Consider the following 17,532-nt stretch of genomic DNA (forward strand, 5'->3'; position numbering starts at 1 on the left):
CAAAGTAGAAGGAAAAATGAAAGGGAATTTTTAGAAGGAGTATTGTAGTCCATATATCCCATTTAGGACATCTGAAAAATTGAAATAAAAAACTTGAAATTTTGAAACTGTTTTGGGGTGACAAATTATATATCTCAATTGACATATCTGAACCTGGACCACATGGTTGATGATTGTATGTTTAGACTATTTACATTAAATGTAAATAAATATGAGTAATAAGAGGCAAAGTTTATCATATTAATTTTTTTTAAAGATCCAACTATATACTGCCTAAAGAAAACCCACTTAAAAATGAAGATATAGATAGACTAAAAGTAAAAGGATGGAAAAAGATATACATGCAAATATTAACTACAGAAAGCTGGATTTGCTATACTCTCAAAGTAAATGTCCTCGCAAAGAATTTTTGCACAGATGAAGCGAGACATTTCATAATGATTAAAGGATCAATTAATTAGAGGACATTAAATTCCTAAATGCTTATGCACTTAATAACAAAGTTTCAAAATAGTTGAAGAAGCAACTGATAGACGCAAAAGAAAAAATAGACAAATCAAAAATTATAGTTGGAGAATTTAAAACTCCTCTTTCAATAATGTTTGTTTTCAACAAAACAAATAGACAGAAAATCAGTAAGGATATGGAAAACGTGAACAACACCATCATATTGAAGTAACTGATGTTTATAGAACACTCTATTTATCAATACCCAAACACACATTCTTTCCAACTATACATGCAATATTTACCAAGATAGAATATATTCTGCACTATAAAACAAGTCACAATAAGTTGAAAGGATTGAACTCATACACAGTATATCATTTGATGACAATGAGATTAAATTAGAAATGAAAACCAGAAAGGTATCTGAAAAATATCCTCGAATATTTGGAAATTGAACAACACACTTCTAAGTAACCCATGGGTCAAAGAAGAAATCACAAGGGAAATTAGAGAATATTTTCAACTGAATAAAAATCAAAATACATCAAATTTTGTGGGATGTAGCTCAAGCAGTACTCAGAGGGAAATTTTTGGCATTAAACGCATGTATTAGAAAAGAGGAGAGGTGTAGTTAAGTCTTTCACTTCTAATTGTGAAATGAGAGACTTTGTTTATTATTAGAAACTTTCTTTCTTTCTCTCTAGATGGGAGACCGGAGGGAATACTGGAAAGATGTTGGACTTCAACATCCTACAAATCTAGGTTCAATTCCTGGCTTTGTTATTTTTTAACTGTGTCACATTGGGCCACTTACATCTTCTCTCAGCCTTAGTTTCCTCACTTGTGAAACTGAATTAATAATACCTATAGTTCAGGAATACTTCAAGGATTAAATGTGCCTTTGGTACACAGAGGGTCACACAATGATATCATGCTTTCCCATGTATTGCCAACAGGGGAGGGCAAATTGTGGGTTAGGGCACAACAAATAGTCAAAGTAGATCTAAAGTGCCATGTACAATATAGGGGTAGGGAAGTAAGAAGTACAAACTAGTAGGTATAAAATAAGCTACAAGGACATATGTACAACATGGGGAATATAGCCAATATTTTTAATAACTATAAATGGGGTATAACTTTTAAAAATTGTGAATCACTGTATTGTACACCTGTAACTTATATAATATTGTACATCAACTATACATCAATAAAAAATAAAAATTTTTTGAAAACAAAACCAAAAAGGAGAACCATGTAGGAAAGTTGCTAACCCTGAGACACAGAATCAGCTATCATGCTGTTAGAGAAACTCAAACTACGGAATGACCTAAATCAAGATATATAAAGCCCAAGTAATGAGATAATTTCTACCCTTGTACTTATTTTTTCTGTAGTACCTGCCTTAACATAAAACCCTAGACATTTTCATACAGTTTTCCCTGACTGGTTATTTTTTGATTCCAATGTTGTTGACCTCTGGCATAGTCTGTGAACCTCTCTTTTAGTAGCAGTAGTAGTAGTAGTAGTAGTAGTAGTAGTAGTAGTATTTAACCCTTCTAAAGCACCTATCATGTGCCTGGAACTGCTCTAAGCACTTCACAAAGTATTAACTCTCTTAATCCTCCCATACCCTATAAGGTAGGCCCTATTATTATCCCCATTTACAGATGAAGAAACTGAGGCACAGAAAAATCAAGCAAGTTGCCCATAGTTATATTAGTGGTTCAGGAGCTTTTTCTTTTCTTTTTTTTTAACATCTTTCTTGGAGTATAATTGCTTTACAATGGTGTGTTAGTTTCTGCTTTATAACAAAGTGAATCAGTTATACATAGACATATGTCCCCATATCTCTTCCCCTTTGCATCTCCCTCCCTCCCACCCTCATCGGGAGCTTTTTTAATCTCAGGAACTCCTTAGAGATTATTGATGTCTCTAAAGAGCTTCTGTTTATGTAGGTTATAACTATTAATATTTACTATATTAGAAATACTTAAATATTTAAAATATTTATTAATTCACTTAAAAATAGCAATAACAAGCCCATCACATACTAACATAAACAACATTTTTATGAAATATAAATATATATTTTTTAAATAGTGAGATGAGTGGCATTGTTTTACATTTTTAAATCTCTTTACTGTCAGGCTTAATAGAAGACTAAACTACCTGAAAAAAATAAAAAATAAAAATAAACTACCTGGATTCCACATCTGTTTTTGTGTTCAATCTGTTGTGATGTCCCATGTCATGTAACCTTTGGAAAATTCCACCATACGCTCTCCAGAGAATGAGTGAAAAAGTCAAATATCTTAGTGTTATTATGAAAAGAATTTTTATTTAATTGTGTGTTTTTAATGAAAATAACGGTGACATTGTGGGCCCCCTAAAAGGGTCCAGGGGACTCCTAAATCCCCATAGTTTGAGCACCTGTGTGTTACATGAGTCCTGTAAGAACTGATTTAATACAGCCTATCCCCACTTCCTGGCCACTGTTGATTGGTTTGAAGTTTGGCTCCTGACTCAAATATTGGGCCAAAGCGCCCCTCTCCAGGGATGTTATGCTTGGGATCAGCAGCCTGAAACTCAGACTCTTTTATTCAATGAATGGTCTAACTTGGGAGCCATGTTGTTTTTCGACCCACGGAGAAAGCCCTTCCACGGTGAGTTAATAACCAAGCCAAGCTGTTGAAAGCAGCAGAGGTAAGCAACAGAAGGCACATCCTGACCAAGTTCAAATCCCTGGTTCTCACTGTTCCTGAAGCTCTGATACTTTCCTGTCCTTGAGTTCTGGGCCACTCTTTATTTTCTCTATGATAAATCCTGCTTTGGGCTTAAACTAATCGGAGCTGGATTTCTATCACTTGCAACCCAAAGAGTCTTAACAAATGCTCTGTTAGTCAAGTCTTTTTTTCCCTCAGATTTTCCCCCACTTTTTAATAAAAAAGTCAACAAAAATGCTGAAGTAAGCTAAGAAAGAGCTCTGTAAGAGACAAGCCTGGCTGAACTAATCCGAATCATGAAAAGTTTAGACTGGGGTGCAGCTGATGTGAGAATCAAGCATCTTAGGTCTTTCTCTGTGAAAAAAACCTTAAATTACTTTTGACAGTGTCAGTAAATCTGACTCCAAATTCAGCCACAACGCAATTAAGCTCCCTGCCGGCCCACCCCTACCTCAGGAGGTGGCACTTTTAGCTTCTCAAATTACAGGTACAAACAAATTTCCTCCTTTGATATCTCCAAGTCACAAGAGACTAGCACTGTTGACTTAAACCTCTCCAATTTTCAATAAAGGGCTTAGTGAGCCCCGGATTCAATATATTCTCAGTGACCTACAATGTGGAACCTTCCTGCTATAGTTATATAAAAGGGCTTGATTAGAGCTATAGCCTAGAGATCAGGTTTTTGAGCTCTGTGTATACAATGAAAAAGAAAGGCACACTCGCCCACTTCTTTTTTTTTTTTTTTTTTTTGCGGTACGCGAGCCTCTCACTGTTGTGGCCTCTCCTGTTGCGGAGCACAGGCTCCGGACGCGCAGGCTCAGGGGCCATGGCTCACTGGCCTAGCCGCTCCGCGGCATGTGGGATCTTCCCGGACCGGGGCACGAACCCATGTCCCCTGCATCGGCAGGCGGACTCTCAACCACTGCGCCACCAGGGAAGCCCAACCCACTTCTTTTTAATGAGATTTTTATAAATGTTCATGCTCTAAATGAACAGGTGTTAGGGTTCTAGAAAATTATATAATGTACTAAGACTGAAGTACCTCAGGCTCAAACATCTTCAATTCTCTCCTCTCTAGAAAAAACTTTTAATTGCTGTTCCAGGACCGAAGGTCTTCGAGGAATGCAGTGCCTCTCTCTGGGTCTGTTTGTGTCTATCTACAATTGCATGACCTCAAAGAGAAACTCAAGATAAGAAAGCGGCAAGAGCAGAGAGCTGCAAGGTGGGAAAAACACTGAGAGTTATGCAACTGGTAACATCAGTAACACACTTCTGAATTGAAAGCACAATGCTAATATAAGATCCAACAAAAGCTGCCATCCATTATTACAAAGAATCCTGAGAAACAATTGCCCTTCTGCACTTCAAAAGATAATCTTGGTGTTCCAAGTTCACTCTTTTTAAATTTGTACATTATTTTTTTAATAGAGTCTTTCTTCAAAAAAAAATTATAAGCGATGAAAAGTTTTAGTTTTCTTACATCTCTTTTTCGTTTTTAAATCCGACATTCTTCTTCCTCTCCTGAGGCACACCCAGATATTCTTCAATGGATTTCTGTTATGCTGGAGTGGAGAGATTGTCAGTTGGAGCCAATAGATCAAAGGTCAGACCTCAGCACTATCCTTTACTAGCTGCATAGCTTTAGACAAATAAAGTAAGTATGATAATACTTCTCTTAGAATGCTGATATGGAGGAAATAGAATTTTCCTTTTCTTCATGATTTCAAAAACTCAGCTTCTATATTGTATTTCCAGAAAGATGAGCCTAGGGAGAGGCTTTGGTGGATCGTTACGTATGGTAGAAAAATGAAGGATCAGATTGGAGTAACAGAAAATGGGGTGACATTCACTGATGGAGGAAGCAGGGAGTGGAAGAACAGAACACTTGATTGCAAGTGACAGAAATGTACTGCTTTTATCCACCTCCAACGAGTTTAAGATGAAAAAAGGGGAGTTAGGCAACTTAATGGCTCATAAAAACTGAAAGACCAAGGTTAGATTGGTTTAGGGCACAGCTATGCCCAGGAGTTCAAATGATGTCAGGGCTTCCACTTTTCTCAATTTCTGTTTCTTTCTGCTTGTGGTCCCCATTCTCTCCTATTGCTCATGTCTTTCTCCTTATAGCTAAGGAAGACAATTTACATTGTCCTTTAAGGTCATAATTCCAGAGATATAGATTAAGAAGAAACATCTCCTAGGAGAGCCTGCCAGAAATTTCCAGAATAGATTCTCACTGGCTGGCTTGTGTCACATGCCCACCCAGATCTGTCTGACTCTAGAACCCATACTCTTCACTGCTCCTGAACACTGTCTTAGCACTTTTTAAAAAAAATTATTTTTTAGTCTGTCTTCCTATTGGAGTCTAAGCTCCTCGAGGGCAAAGAATCATTTACTTTTTACCCTGAGCATCTAGCATTGTGCTTGGCACATGGTATTGGATGCTTTAAAAAAATATATGTGTAGGACTGAACTGAAATAGACAAATCTAAACTCTGACATATGATGTGTAAACCAAGTTAATTCAGTATCTAGTAAGTACACCTAAGTGGTATGATAAGAAAACACAAGGTATATGACTTAAAGGGTGGGAAAAAATCATGGAACACTTACGCATGATTTCTGTAAAGGTAAATCTTAACCGAACTAGCATACTAGAGTTCTCCTAGTGTTCAGATAGACAAAAGGGCAAGGTGAAACCAGCAGACCTTATTTGGCTTTTCAAAAAGTCTTTGATAGATTTACACATCAAAAGCTTTTAGAAAAATGGGGTTACCCTCGGATTTTAGAATGATATTGTTAGTATTGTTTTAATTTTTTTTGTTATATTGTCTCTAGGAAACAGAATCAAAATCAAGCAGTGAAAGTTAGGAATAAATGAGAAAGTGTAAATAGTGGAGACCGATCTTATTTCATGTTTAATAAGTTATCAAGAGGTGGTTTGGATAACGGAATTTTTACTTTGCATATAACAGCTCTTTCAGTTAATGCAGTATTTAGCTGAAGACAAAGGCAAAATAATAGAAATAATGGTATACGTGCCTTGAATTTAGATAAGATTCAATTGTGCATTTAGGGGGAAGTATAACAGTATAGGGGAATTGGAGGTGGGCACACAGAGCCAAACCTTTGTTCAAACTAGATGGGCCTATTTCCCTTGCCTTTTTTCACTTTTCCATGCACTTCTTGTCTCCTGTCCACACATGTGCTCAGCTGAAGAGACCCTTACCAGCTAGAAGGGTCCTTTTTTTTGGACAAGGGAATACTACAATCTCTGCTACAATCTCCAAACCTTCGAGGATTGGGGTTGGGGAGAGATGTGTGGGGTGAAAGGGGGAAAAATGAAATAACACAAATTGGAAAGAAATAATCTTTCCAATGAAGTAAGGAGGTGATGAATGAGCACAAGAAAGATACATCAAATCTGAAGAAAGTCCAGAGAAAAGTAACGATCATATTTAAAGAGATAAAATACTTCCATTGAAGGATGTTAAAAAAAAAAACTTAAATATTCCAACCAAATGCAAAACGTATAAAATAATAAAGGACAAAGAGATGGTTAAAAACATCACAAAATTGGAAATTGCTCTTATTCTTTTAAGCTTAGAGATGGTTTGAGAGCAACCAAAAGACTTGGTGGCATGACTTGGAAAACTTGTTTCTCAAAGGGTGGGGAGAGACTGAAAATGAAAATACTTTAAAGGCAGTTTTAAATAAATTCCCAGAGGACAAATACAGGATGTATTGCTAGGGCCTGTCATAGAACTGTGAGAGATAATGTGTCTGATGACCAGGGTCAGAATGTCTGGGTTCTAGTCTCGTCTTGCCTACTTACTAATGCTGCATGTGCGCCCCGGGGCAAACGACTTAGTATTTTTGAGCCTATTTCCTTAGCTGTAAAAGGGCGATAATAATACCCGTCCTGACTACCTCAAAGGGCGGTTTTGGTGTTCAAAGAAAGCCATGCATTTACCAGTGTTTTGCGAACTGTAAGGTGCTCCATAAACATAAGTGTTTTTGTTAGTGCATCGCTGAACTTACTGCAAACTCCCAGACAAGGGGCATCTAGGGAGAGCGATTTGGCTCTCCCACGCGGCGACTGTGTTTTCATCAATCCTTATCCCACGTTTATGGGGGTATCTTGCTGAGGAAAACTTTTCGGTGCCTGATGAAAAAAACAAACAAATCCACTATACAACTAGCAAGGTGGTGTCTGTAAAAGTACCATACAGACAGGGCTTAAGATAAACTGCCAAGAAAACGCCAAGACTGTCAAAAAGGACTTCTCTGTGGAAGCGCAGTCTTCGCTTTACGAAAGATGTGTCGTGAGCGATAGATCATGATGCCGGCCGCCGAATGGAAACATGAATTGGTAGAACCGGTCGTGCGGTAGCGTAGTCATTATAATTCCACTCTGACAGATTTAACGATTTGCCATAATTCCCCAGAATAAGCAAGATGCTGCAAACGAGCTTCAGACTCCGAGTGGAGAGCGGGAATAATGCGCGCGCACTCGGCTCCAACCGATCCCAGGTCCCGTGAACGCGCCTCCCCGGCCAGCCAGGGCGCGCGCGTCGCCGCCGGCCCACGTGACCCCGGGCGCGGCGGCGGCGGCGGGGACTGGCTGGGGCTTGGGCCGGCTCCGCAGCGCCGCGCAGGCGCCCCAGGCCTGCGCCGAGCCAAGCCCCTCCTGCTCGCTCCAGGCGTCAAAATGGCGGCGAGAGAAACCTGGAGAAGCCCCGGAGCCTGAGCCACTGACAGGAGCTGAGACGGGAGGTGGCGGCGGCGACGGCAGGAGGAGGATGGCCGGGGGCGCTGGCGCCGGTGCGGACGGCGGTGCAGGCGGCGGCGGCGGGGGCGACGGCCGCGGTCCCAGCGGCGGCAGCAGCAGCAGCGGCGGGAGGAGCCTCCGGGGTGAGTGTCCCTCGATGTCTCTGAGGCTGTGAGCCGAGGCTGTTACCGGCGCGGTGCTGGGCGTCCCGACGAGGAAGGGGCTGTGCGGGGGCCGTGGGGGCGCAGGGCTGGGGCCCGGCCGCCGCGGGGGGCGCGGGGCCGGGGAAGGGTCACTGGTCCGTCTGGGGCTGAGGCGGCGGTGGCAGGCTGACCGGTCCCGGTGCGCTCAGCGGGGCGGGCTGGGCAGTGCGCAGCCGTCCCGGGGGCAGAGGCGCGAGGTGTGGCGCTTGGGGCGGGGAGAGCGGCCCGAGGTGGCCGCGGCGGCGGCTCGGCCGGCTCCAGTCTCGGGGCTACGAGGGGCGGGACTCGTCGCTCCCAGGACGCCGGGAAACCGCTCCCGAGACTCGGGCGCGTGTTTACCCGGCTGCGGGGCTGCGACCGCCCCGGGGTGGGCGTGAGAGCTGCCGTCCGGAATCAGGGGTCGAGGAGTGCAGGCCTGTGTACGGCTGCTCCCCGGGGGAGAAGTTAGATTGTCCGGGTAAGTTACTGTTTCGGGATCAAACTGGAATTGCGCTTTGACAGGTTGGGAGAGAGACAATACGGAGTCGTTGGTAAAGAATCCTGTGCTTGGAGTGCTTGAAAGGCTAAAAGCGTGCATTTTTCAGTGTCTCATCATTTGCACAGCTGTTTATTAGCCTTACCCCGAAGATGAGAACTTTCTCACCGTTTGGGGGGAGGAAGCCCTGAGTGTTGTTTCTGCTTTGAACTACAATAGCACCTCTTCACATACCAGCACAGATAATAAGTACTCTGGATTAGGCCTAATTCGCAGAAGCAGTCTTGGTTTTACCAGAGAACTGTTTCCTCTGCTAAAACATCTTACTGTAATGAGGAAATAGGCATTTTTACAGAATTACTTCGTTTTTTCAAGTAGCAGAATCTTTTGTCTCTGAATAGCATCCATTTCTTTTAGATTGCTGAAATCAATTACTTTCTCCCGGAAATGTGAAAGAAAGATTTGAAATTGCAAGAATCATACATGTTAATGGCAGCTGTGATTAAACTTGTCCTGGAATTTTGAAGTCAGAAAAACCTTTAACGATATGATGTGACTTGTTTTAGAACTGGGAAACTAGGCCCAGGGAGATGAGTGACTCGCTGTGGGTTCTGCAGCTGGCGAGGGATTGGACCAAAACTAGGATCTAGGCCTCTCTCCGCCCTATTTAGAGAGCTCTTTTCACTACACTCCTGAGCCTCGTATTCTTCATTGATTGCATTCTTCAGCACCATCCTCATTCCTGGGTCTTTGTACAATGTAGTTGAAAGGAGAAATCAGAGAGAGCGCCTCACTCTGATTCTTGACAGTTACTGTCAGTTACCACAAGTAACTCATGAAGATTCTTCTCCCTGACCTGAATTTAATAAAAAACCAACTGACATTTCATTTAGAGTTTTCATAGGTCTGTGACTGACTATATTTCTGTCCAGTTGTAGCATTGCTTATTTATGCATGCATTCAGTAAAACCAGTATTCTGTCCCACAAAACCTAACTACTATATTGTTTTGTTCCTCATTACCAGCATTTAAACAGGTTCTTTGTATCAGGCTCTAATTTTAGGATTTAAAGCACCTGTGTTGTGTTTGCCGGGTTGTACCACCTGGTTTCCACATAGCCACTTGAGTCACAGCAGCTTTCTGTGTTGTGTGTCACAGGCTAACCTTCAGCAGTAGACATGTCAAATGCTTCTGATTTCATATTCTAGTCATTGAAACTCACACACCAGAGTTGTACCTTGTGTTCAGTTACACAGGTGATTATTGAAGATCTGCTTTGTATTTTGCAATACTAGGAGCTACTGGAGAAAGAAACAAGTGAAATATGTAGACTTTGCCCTCAGAAAAGATAAGATGTACCCCTCTGAGCCTAGAAAACAATCTATCAATACAAAGTATGCTGTACGGGCTTCCCTGGTGGCGCAGTGGTTGAGAGTCCGCTTGCCATTGCAGGGGACGCGGATTCGTGCCCCGGTCCGGGAGGATCCCACATGCCGCTGAGCGGCTGGGCCTGTGAGCCATGGCCGCTGAGCCTGCGCGTCCGGAGCCTGCGCTCCGCAACGGGAGAGGACACAGCAGTGAGAGGCCCGCGTACCAAAAAAAATAAAACGAAGTATGCTGTACGTGTTCTGGTTAGAGGGAGATGAGTGAGGCCTCAGGAGTCTAAATAACTTCCTGGAACACTTGGGACTTGAGCTAGCTTCTGTGAGGGTTTAGATTTACAGAGAGATTGGAGCAGTTACTTTGTGAGGGAAAAGCAAGAGTGTAATGTGGAGATTAGCTTTGGGGGAGGGGAATAGAGAGGGAAACTAGGATGAGCTGACAACTGAATTTCCTTGGGAAGACATTAGACAGTTGAAAGGATATGTTTGTAGAAGAGTTTGAGTACTGGATTGAGATTTGGATTTTTATCCTCTTGTGCAAGATATGGGGAGACTCTGAAAGTTTGGAGGCCACACATTAATATGTTAAAACTGCCAAGACGCACCTGTCAGTGATCTGTTGGTTGAGTTAAAATGAGGAGAGAGTGGAATGAACCAGGGACAGTAGTAGCTATTGCAGTTACCTGGGTATGAAGAGATGAGATCCTACACTAAGATAGAGTCACTAGGAAAGATGCATAGCAGGTATCTTTTTTTTGTTGCTGTTTTTATTGTGGTAAAATGTACATAACAAAATTTGCCATTTTAACCAGTTTTAAGTGTACAGTTCTGTGGCATTAAGTGTATTTCACATTGTTGTGCAACCATTATCACCATCCATCTCTAGAACTCCATTCATCTTCTGCAGCTGAAACTCTATACCCTGTAAACACTAAGTCCCCACTTCCCTTTACTCTTAGCCCCTGACAACCACTATGCTGCTTTCTGTCTCTACGAATTTGATTACTCTAGGTATTTCATGTAAGTAGAATCATACAATGTTTGTCCTCTTGTGACTGGCTTATTTCACTTAGCATAATGTTCATCCATGTTGTAGCATTTGTCAGAATTTCCTTCATTTTTAAGGCTGAATAATAGTCCATTGTATGTATATACTGCATTTTGTTCATCCATTTATCTGTCAGTTGATACTTCATATGCTTCCACTTTTTGGCTTTTGGAATAATGTTGCCATGAACATAGGTGTGCTCATATCTGTTTGAGTCCTTGCTTTCATTTCATTTGGGTATATATCCAGAAAATGTTACATTCCCACGAGCATGCGTCAGGGTTCCAGTTTCTCCACATCCTCACCAACACTTGTTGTTTTTATTATTTTGGTAACAACCATCCTAATGGGCGTGAAGTGATATCTCATTGTGGTTTTCACTTGCATTTCTCTAAAGATTAGTGATATTAGCATCTCTAAAGCTTATCAGCCTTTTGTATATCTTCTTTGGAGAAATAATCTATTTAAGTTTTTTGCCTATTTTTTAATTTAGTTGGTTTTCTTTGTTGTTGTTGAGTTGTAGGTACTCTTTATGTATTCTGGATACCAATCCCTTATCAGATAGATGATTTGCAAATATTTTTGTCATTCCACGCATTGCCTTTTCACTCTGTCGAGTGTACTTTGATGCACAAAATGTTTTTTTGGTAAGTTTTTAATTTTAATGAAGTCCAGCTGATCTAGTTTTTCTCTTGTTGCTTATACTTTTGGTGTACATCTGAGAAATTATTGCCAAATCCAGTGTCATGAAGCTTTTCCCCTTTAAAACTCTTCTAAGAGTTTTCCCCTCAAAAAAACTCTTATGTTTAGGTCTCTGCATGTGGATATCCACTTTTTCCAATGCCATTTGTTGAAAAGACTATCTTTTTTCCATTGAATGGTCTGCCCATCTTTGTTGAAAATCACTTGACCATACATTCGAGGGTTTATTTCTGAAATCTATTGGTCCGTAAGTCTGTCTTTGTGCTGTCACCGTACTGTTTTGATTACTCTAGCTTTATAGTAGTTTTGAAATCAGAAGTGTGAGGCCTCCAACATTGTTCCTTTTCCAAATTGTTTTGGCTGTTTGGGGTCCCTTGAGATTCCATATGAATTTTAGATAGATTTTTCTATTTCTGCAAAATATGTCATTGGGATTTTTTTGATAGGGATTGCATTGAATCTGTAGATTGTTTGGAGTAGTGTTGACATCTCTTCCGGTCTTCCAGTCCGTAAACACCAGATGTCTTTCCATTTATTTGTGTTTAATTTCCTCCCACAACATTTTGTAGTTTTCAGTGTAAAAATCTTTCATCTCCTTGGTTAAGTTTACTCCTGAATATTTTATTCTTTTTGGTACTATTGTAAACGTGATCGATTTCTTAATTTCCTTTGCGGATTGTTCATTGTTAGTGTATAAACACAACTCATTTTTGTGTGTTGATTTTGTATCCTGCAACTTTACTGAACTCATTTATTTTAATCGTGTGTATGTGTGTGTGTGTGTGTGTGTGTGTGTGTGTGTGTGTGTAATCTTTAGAGTTTTCTACATATAAGGTAAGGTTGTTTTCTAACAAAGATAATTTTATGTCTTCTTTTCCAGTTTGAATGACTTTTCTTTCTTTTTCTTGCCTAATTGCTCTGGCTAGGACTTCCAGTACCGTATTGAATAGAAATGGTGAAAATGCACATCCTTGTCTTGTTCCTCATCTTAGAGGGAAAGCTTTCAGTCTTTGACCATTAAGTATGATGTTAGCTGTGGATTTTCCATACATAACCTTTATTATGTTGAGCTAGTTTCCTTATATTCCTGGTTTGTTGAATGTTTTAGCAGGTATGTTTTAAGAAAAAAATTCAGTTATGGGTGCAGAGTTTCTACTTGGTGAAAGAAGATTCTTGTGTCATTGGTGGAATGTTATTGTCAGGTTGTTTTTTTTAAGCATCATCTTTGTACATTTGCAGTTACGTTCCGGCTGAAAAAAATACTGCTATAGTTATTCAGTGGGGAAGACTGACACTAATCAAATAATCATACAAAATATGCCTGAGTAACTATAGTACTATTTTGCTTCCAGCTGTATTCCCAGCAGCTAGCATAGTGCCAGGCACATAGGTGCTCAGTAAAGTTATTAATTGAATTTAAAAGCAGAAGACTAAGATTTAACCCAATAAGCTAAAAAATATATTGTTTATAATTTTTATAGAAAGTGTTTATTCTGTTTTAAACCACCTTCCCTCTTAACCCAGTCTTGGTACAGTGGTAATAAAACAAAATCAGACTTCTCCACTCTAAAAAGAAACAGTCAAGTGACTTTTTCTAAAACAATTATCTTTTTTAAGATGAGACAACATTTTTCTTTTTAAGTTGATGATAATGGAAGTTGGTTATCAGAATCCAAAATTTCAAAGGGAAGCATAGTTTAAAGGAAACTTTTCATGTAGCTACTAACTTCAGATTTATATTGAAATTCAAACATTCAGTACCTAGTTTATTTACAAAACAAGTTCAAAAATTTTTAATGCAAGCTTCAGTTCTTTTAATTTTTAAAATTTTGGCAGTCTAAATTTTTTCTTTTCTTTTTTTTTTCTGTGGTACGCGGGCCTCTCACTGTTGTGGCCTCTCCCGTTGCGGAGCACAGGCTCCGGACGCGCAGGCTCAGCGGCCATGGCTCATGGGCCTAGCCGCTCCGCGGCATGTGGGATCCTCCCGCACCGGGACACAAACCCGTGTCCCCCGCATCGGCAGGTGGACTCCCAACCACTGCGCCACCAGGGAAGACCAGGCAGTCTAAATTTGACATTGCAAGTTGAGTCTTTCACAGCATCCTTACTATCTCAAATAATGTAGAAACTTCAAAAACGTATAATGTACTAAGTTTTATAAATTGACATTAAATCCATATAATGAACATTATGTTAAAGTTGGAATAAACAGAAATCACTTTAATACAATACACAGAACATCCTTTAAATCACAAGATTCAAAAAAATCTGCTTTTTTGAGCATTGTTGGAGTTTTTAGACATAGTTGTGATGTATTAGAACACTGGACTGGGAATCAGACCTCCATTCAGATTCTGATTACTATTTATAGTTTTGCAATCTTAAGCAATCCATTTTACCTGTCTGAGGCTTAATTCTTCCTCATCTGTAAGAGGGAAAACACACACACACACAGTGTTTTACGTAGCAGCTTTGCCACCTTGTCTTTTTTTATTCCATTCTTTCCCTCCCTGTTACCACTTACTAGTCTGGACTATTTATTGAACAGCCTACCAGTGGAGTCTCTGCCATTTGTTCTCCCACTTTTCCTCTCCTTCTCTGGCTGTTCTCTATATTGCTACCACACTTTTTAAAAAATGCAATTGGAGGATGTTACTTCCCTACCTAAAAAACTTGTGTTGACTTCCCATTGTCTATTGGGTAAAGTCCAAACTCACAACAGTTTGTAGACTGTGTCTAACGTTGGATTTCCCATTACTCTAGTCATACTAAGCTGTTTCTTGTTCCTACTACTTCTGTTTTTCATGTGTTTATCCCAGTGCTTGGAGTTCTCCTGTTCTTTGTCATCCAGGAGACTCTGAGAAGATGACTCATCACCCATTTCAGTGGTAGATTTTGATTACTCGAAGCCAATCGGCTCAAGGCATTTCCCTGTAAATTATTATTTGTCCCAGTTAGATTGAAAGGAAAGAGACATTCTATTTCTGGGGGAGAGGATTTTTTCCCCTATTGTTTGTGAGCAAGAGAACATGTGGCCCCAGTCGCCACTGGCAGCTGTCTTGTGACCACAGGGGATGATGAAACATGCCCTGAGGATGGCAGAACAGAGAGGTAGAACGAACGTAGGTGCATGACAACATTATTTTAGACACATGTTGTGCTGGGCCTGGGGCTTTCCCTACCGTGGGATTTCTCTTCGTGAATATATTCCTATTGTTTAAGCCAATTCTTCGGGGTTATTTGCCATCAGAAATCTGATTCTTACAGTCGTCTTTATTCTTCAAGACCCAGTTCAAAAGTTAGTTTTACTAGTAATCATACACTCACTCCCTTAGTACTTTGGACCTTTCTTCCAGTCCTTATTTACTATATTTATCATCAGTTGCTCGTGTGTCTAACTCCTCCACGTAACTCTTTGTACTTTGAGCCAAAGCCTGTAGGATGTAGCACCGTGTCTGGTAAACTATAGATACTCAGTGAGTTGTTAGGATGAAATAATAACATGAGTAAGTGCTTTGTAAACTATGTTTTAATAAATATGAGGTATGTTATTGAGTTTAAAACTAAAGTGAGATGGAAAAATCAATTAGGCCAGGCATGCAAAGTGTTCTTTGCTTGCCCTTAATTGTTTTCTAAAAATATCCACTTAGATAAAAAGTTTGACAGTCTCTTCTAGCTACAATTCCTTAAATTTTATGAACACTCTTACCTACTTAAAACAGGAATCATGGAAGGAGCAATAATGAATTGTGTTGTTAGTGTGCAGTTTCCTTCCTTCTTTAGGGGGGAGACTGAATGCCAGAAGAATTTCAAGTATAGTGTCTTTTTTTCCCTATATTCTGAAATTATACTTATTTAATTTGTTTTATCTGGAATTTACTTGTGAGTTGTTCTTTAGAGAAAAATTCCATAACATGCTTCATAAGACTTAATTATGCTTGTCTTCAGACTTTGCCAAAATATTTCTTGCTTGCTTGAGACTAGACATGAGAATTTTCTGGTTAGGAAAAAAGCTTTGAGGCAGAACTAGATGAGTTTGTAGTGAATGTTAGTAATAGCTTATGACAGAGAAATCTCATTATAGCCTTAATTATGAAGTCATAGTTCTGTCACATGCTTCAATGGTAAAGTCTGACAAGGGAGGAAGGATAGGGAAGGAGAGTTAAAATTCCCAACTTGGTGTACCTCACCATTTGTTGGCTTCAGTCAAATAAAACTTTGACATAGTAATTTGTAGTTATTTTTAAAACAAGGTAAGGAGGAATACAGTACACATTAGAAATTGTAAAATCATCTGTTGGACTGAGTATGAAAAGACAAATTTGTCTATGAAGAACAGCCTTCTTGTTTTGACGTCTAGTTGTTTGTTCCCTTGGTACCTTAGTTTCCACATCTGTAAAATGAACAGTATCACCCTCTTTAGGGTTCTTTGATTAATTAAGATAATCTATGTGAAAACACAATATAGTGTTCTGAGGATAGACGCTCAGGCATTCCCTTTTTTTTTTTTTAAACAGAGATTATTTTATTTTTTATTTTTTAAAATATATTTATTTATTTGGCTGCACCGGGTCTTCCTTGTGGCACATGGGATCTTTAGTTGCGGCACACAGGATCTTCAGTTGCGGCATGCGGGATCTAGTTCCCTGACCAGGGATCAAACCTGGGCCCCCTGCATTGGGAGCGTGGAGTCTTAACCTCTGGACCACCTTGGGAAGTCCCTCAGGCGTTCCTTTTAATATTGAGCTGCATGAGCCACTTGAATATTTTGGAGATTAATCCTTTGTCAGTTGCTTCGTTTGCAAATATTTTCTACCATTCTGATGCTTGTCTTTTTGTCTTGTTTATGGTTTCCTTTGCTGTGCAAAAGCTTTTAAGTTTCATTAGGTGCCACTTGTTTATTTTTGTTTTTATTTCCATTTCTGTAGGAGGTGATTCAAAAAGGATCTTGCTGTGATTTATGTCATAGAGTGTTTTGCCTATGTTTTCCTCTAAGAGTTTTATAGTATCTGGCCTTGCATTAGGTCTTTAATCCATTTTGAGTTTATTTTTGTGTATGGTCTTAAGAAGTGTTCTAATTTCATTCTTTTACATGTAGCTGTCCAGTTTTCCCAGCACGGACTTATTAATTCTTGAATGAGAAAAAGTCTGTCGGTTTGTGTGTGTATGTGTATGTGTGTGTGTTTAAGTAACAAAAACTCTCTAGAATAACGTTCAAACTCCCTTTCATGGATCATATGGCTTTTTGTTGTCTAGGCTCTGCTGCTTCTCTGGGCTCATACCTTATTACTGCCAAATACCTCCCGGTTACACTCTGCATGTAGAACTGCTTTAATTTCCTTAGTGAGCCAGGTTTTGTTCTTTCCTTGGGCCTTCACATAGTCAGATTGCTCTGCCTTTTAGAGCATTATTTTGTCATCCCAAACCCTCCCCACCATTACCTTCACCAAGAAAAAAGTTCACACTTATTGTCATTCTTAGATCTTATCTCAGATGTCACTTTCTCAACAGCCCCATAAGGTAAATACTTTTAAATATTATCATCAGATACAGAAAAGATAAACAATTTGACCAAGATCACAAAGCTTATAAAATGGCAGATCTGGATCCAAACCTAGACAGTTTGTCTCTAGAGTTCATCTTCACTAATCTATGCTTCCTCTACATTGTAATGGCCTATTTATCTGCTTGTCCCTAAGTAATTTAAAAGCAAAAATTATGTCTATCTAGTTCATTGTTATATCCTCATGTGCCTATTATCAGCACATAGTAGGTGCTCAG

The 17,532-nt window shown here is 39.8% G+C and overlaps 1 protein-coding gene across 2 annotated transcripts in view; it reads left to right on the forward strand.

Annotated features, from left to right (window-relative positions):
* The first annotated feature begins 7,853 nt into the window (after positions 1 to 7,853).
* BTBD7 (BTB domain containing 7) overlaps positions 7,854 to 17,532 on the forward strand; it is an 81,478-nt gene continuing 71,799 nt past the window's right edge. Inside the window, exon 1 of one of the 2 annotated variants that reach the window (XM_079908243.1) lies at positions 7,854 to 8,084. In XM_079908243.1, the coding sequence (XP_079764369.1) occupies positions 7,973 to 8,084 (112 nt within the window). In that variant the 5' untranslated portion in view covers positions 7,854 to 7,972. Of the gene's footprint in view, positions 8,085 to 8,318; positions 8,602 to 17,532 lie in introns of those variants that run through there. The other variant, XM_079908242.1, reaches the window with a different exon arrangement.

This window comes from Stenella coeruleoalba, assembly GCF_951394435.1.
Source record: "Stenella coeruleoalba genome assembly, chromosome: 2".
NCBI lineage: Eukaryota > Metazoa > Chordata > Mammalia > Artiodactyla > Delphinidae > Stenella > Stenella coeruleoalba.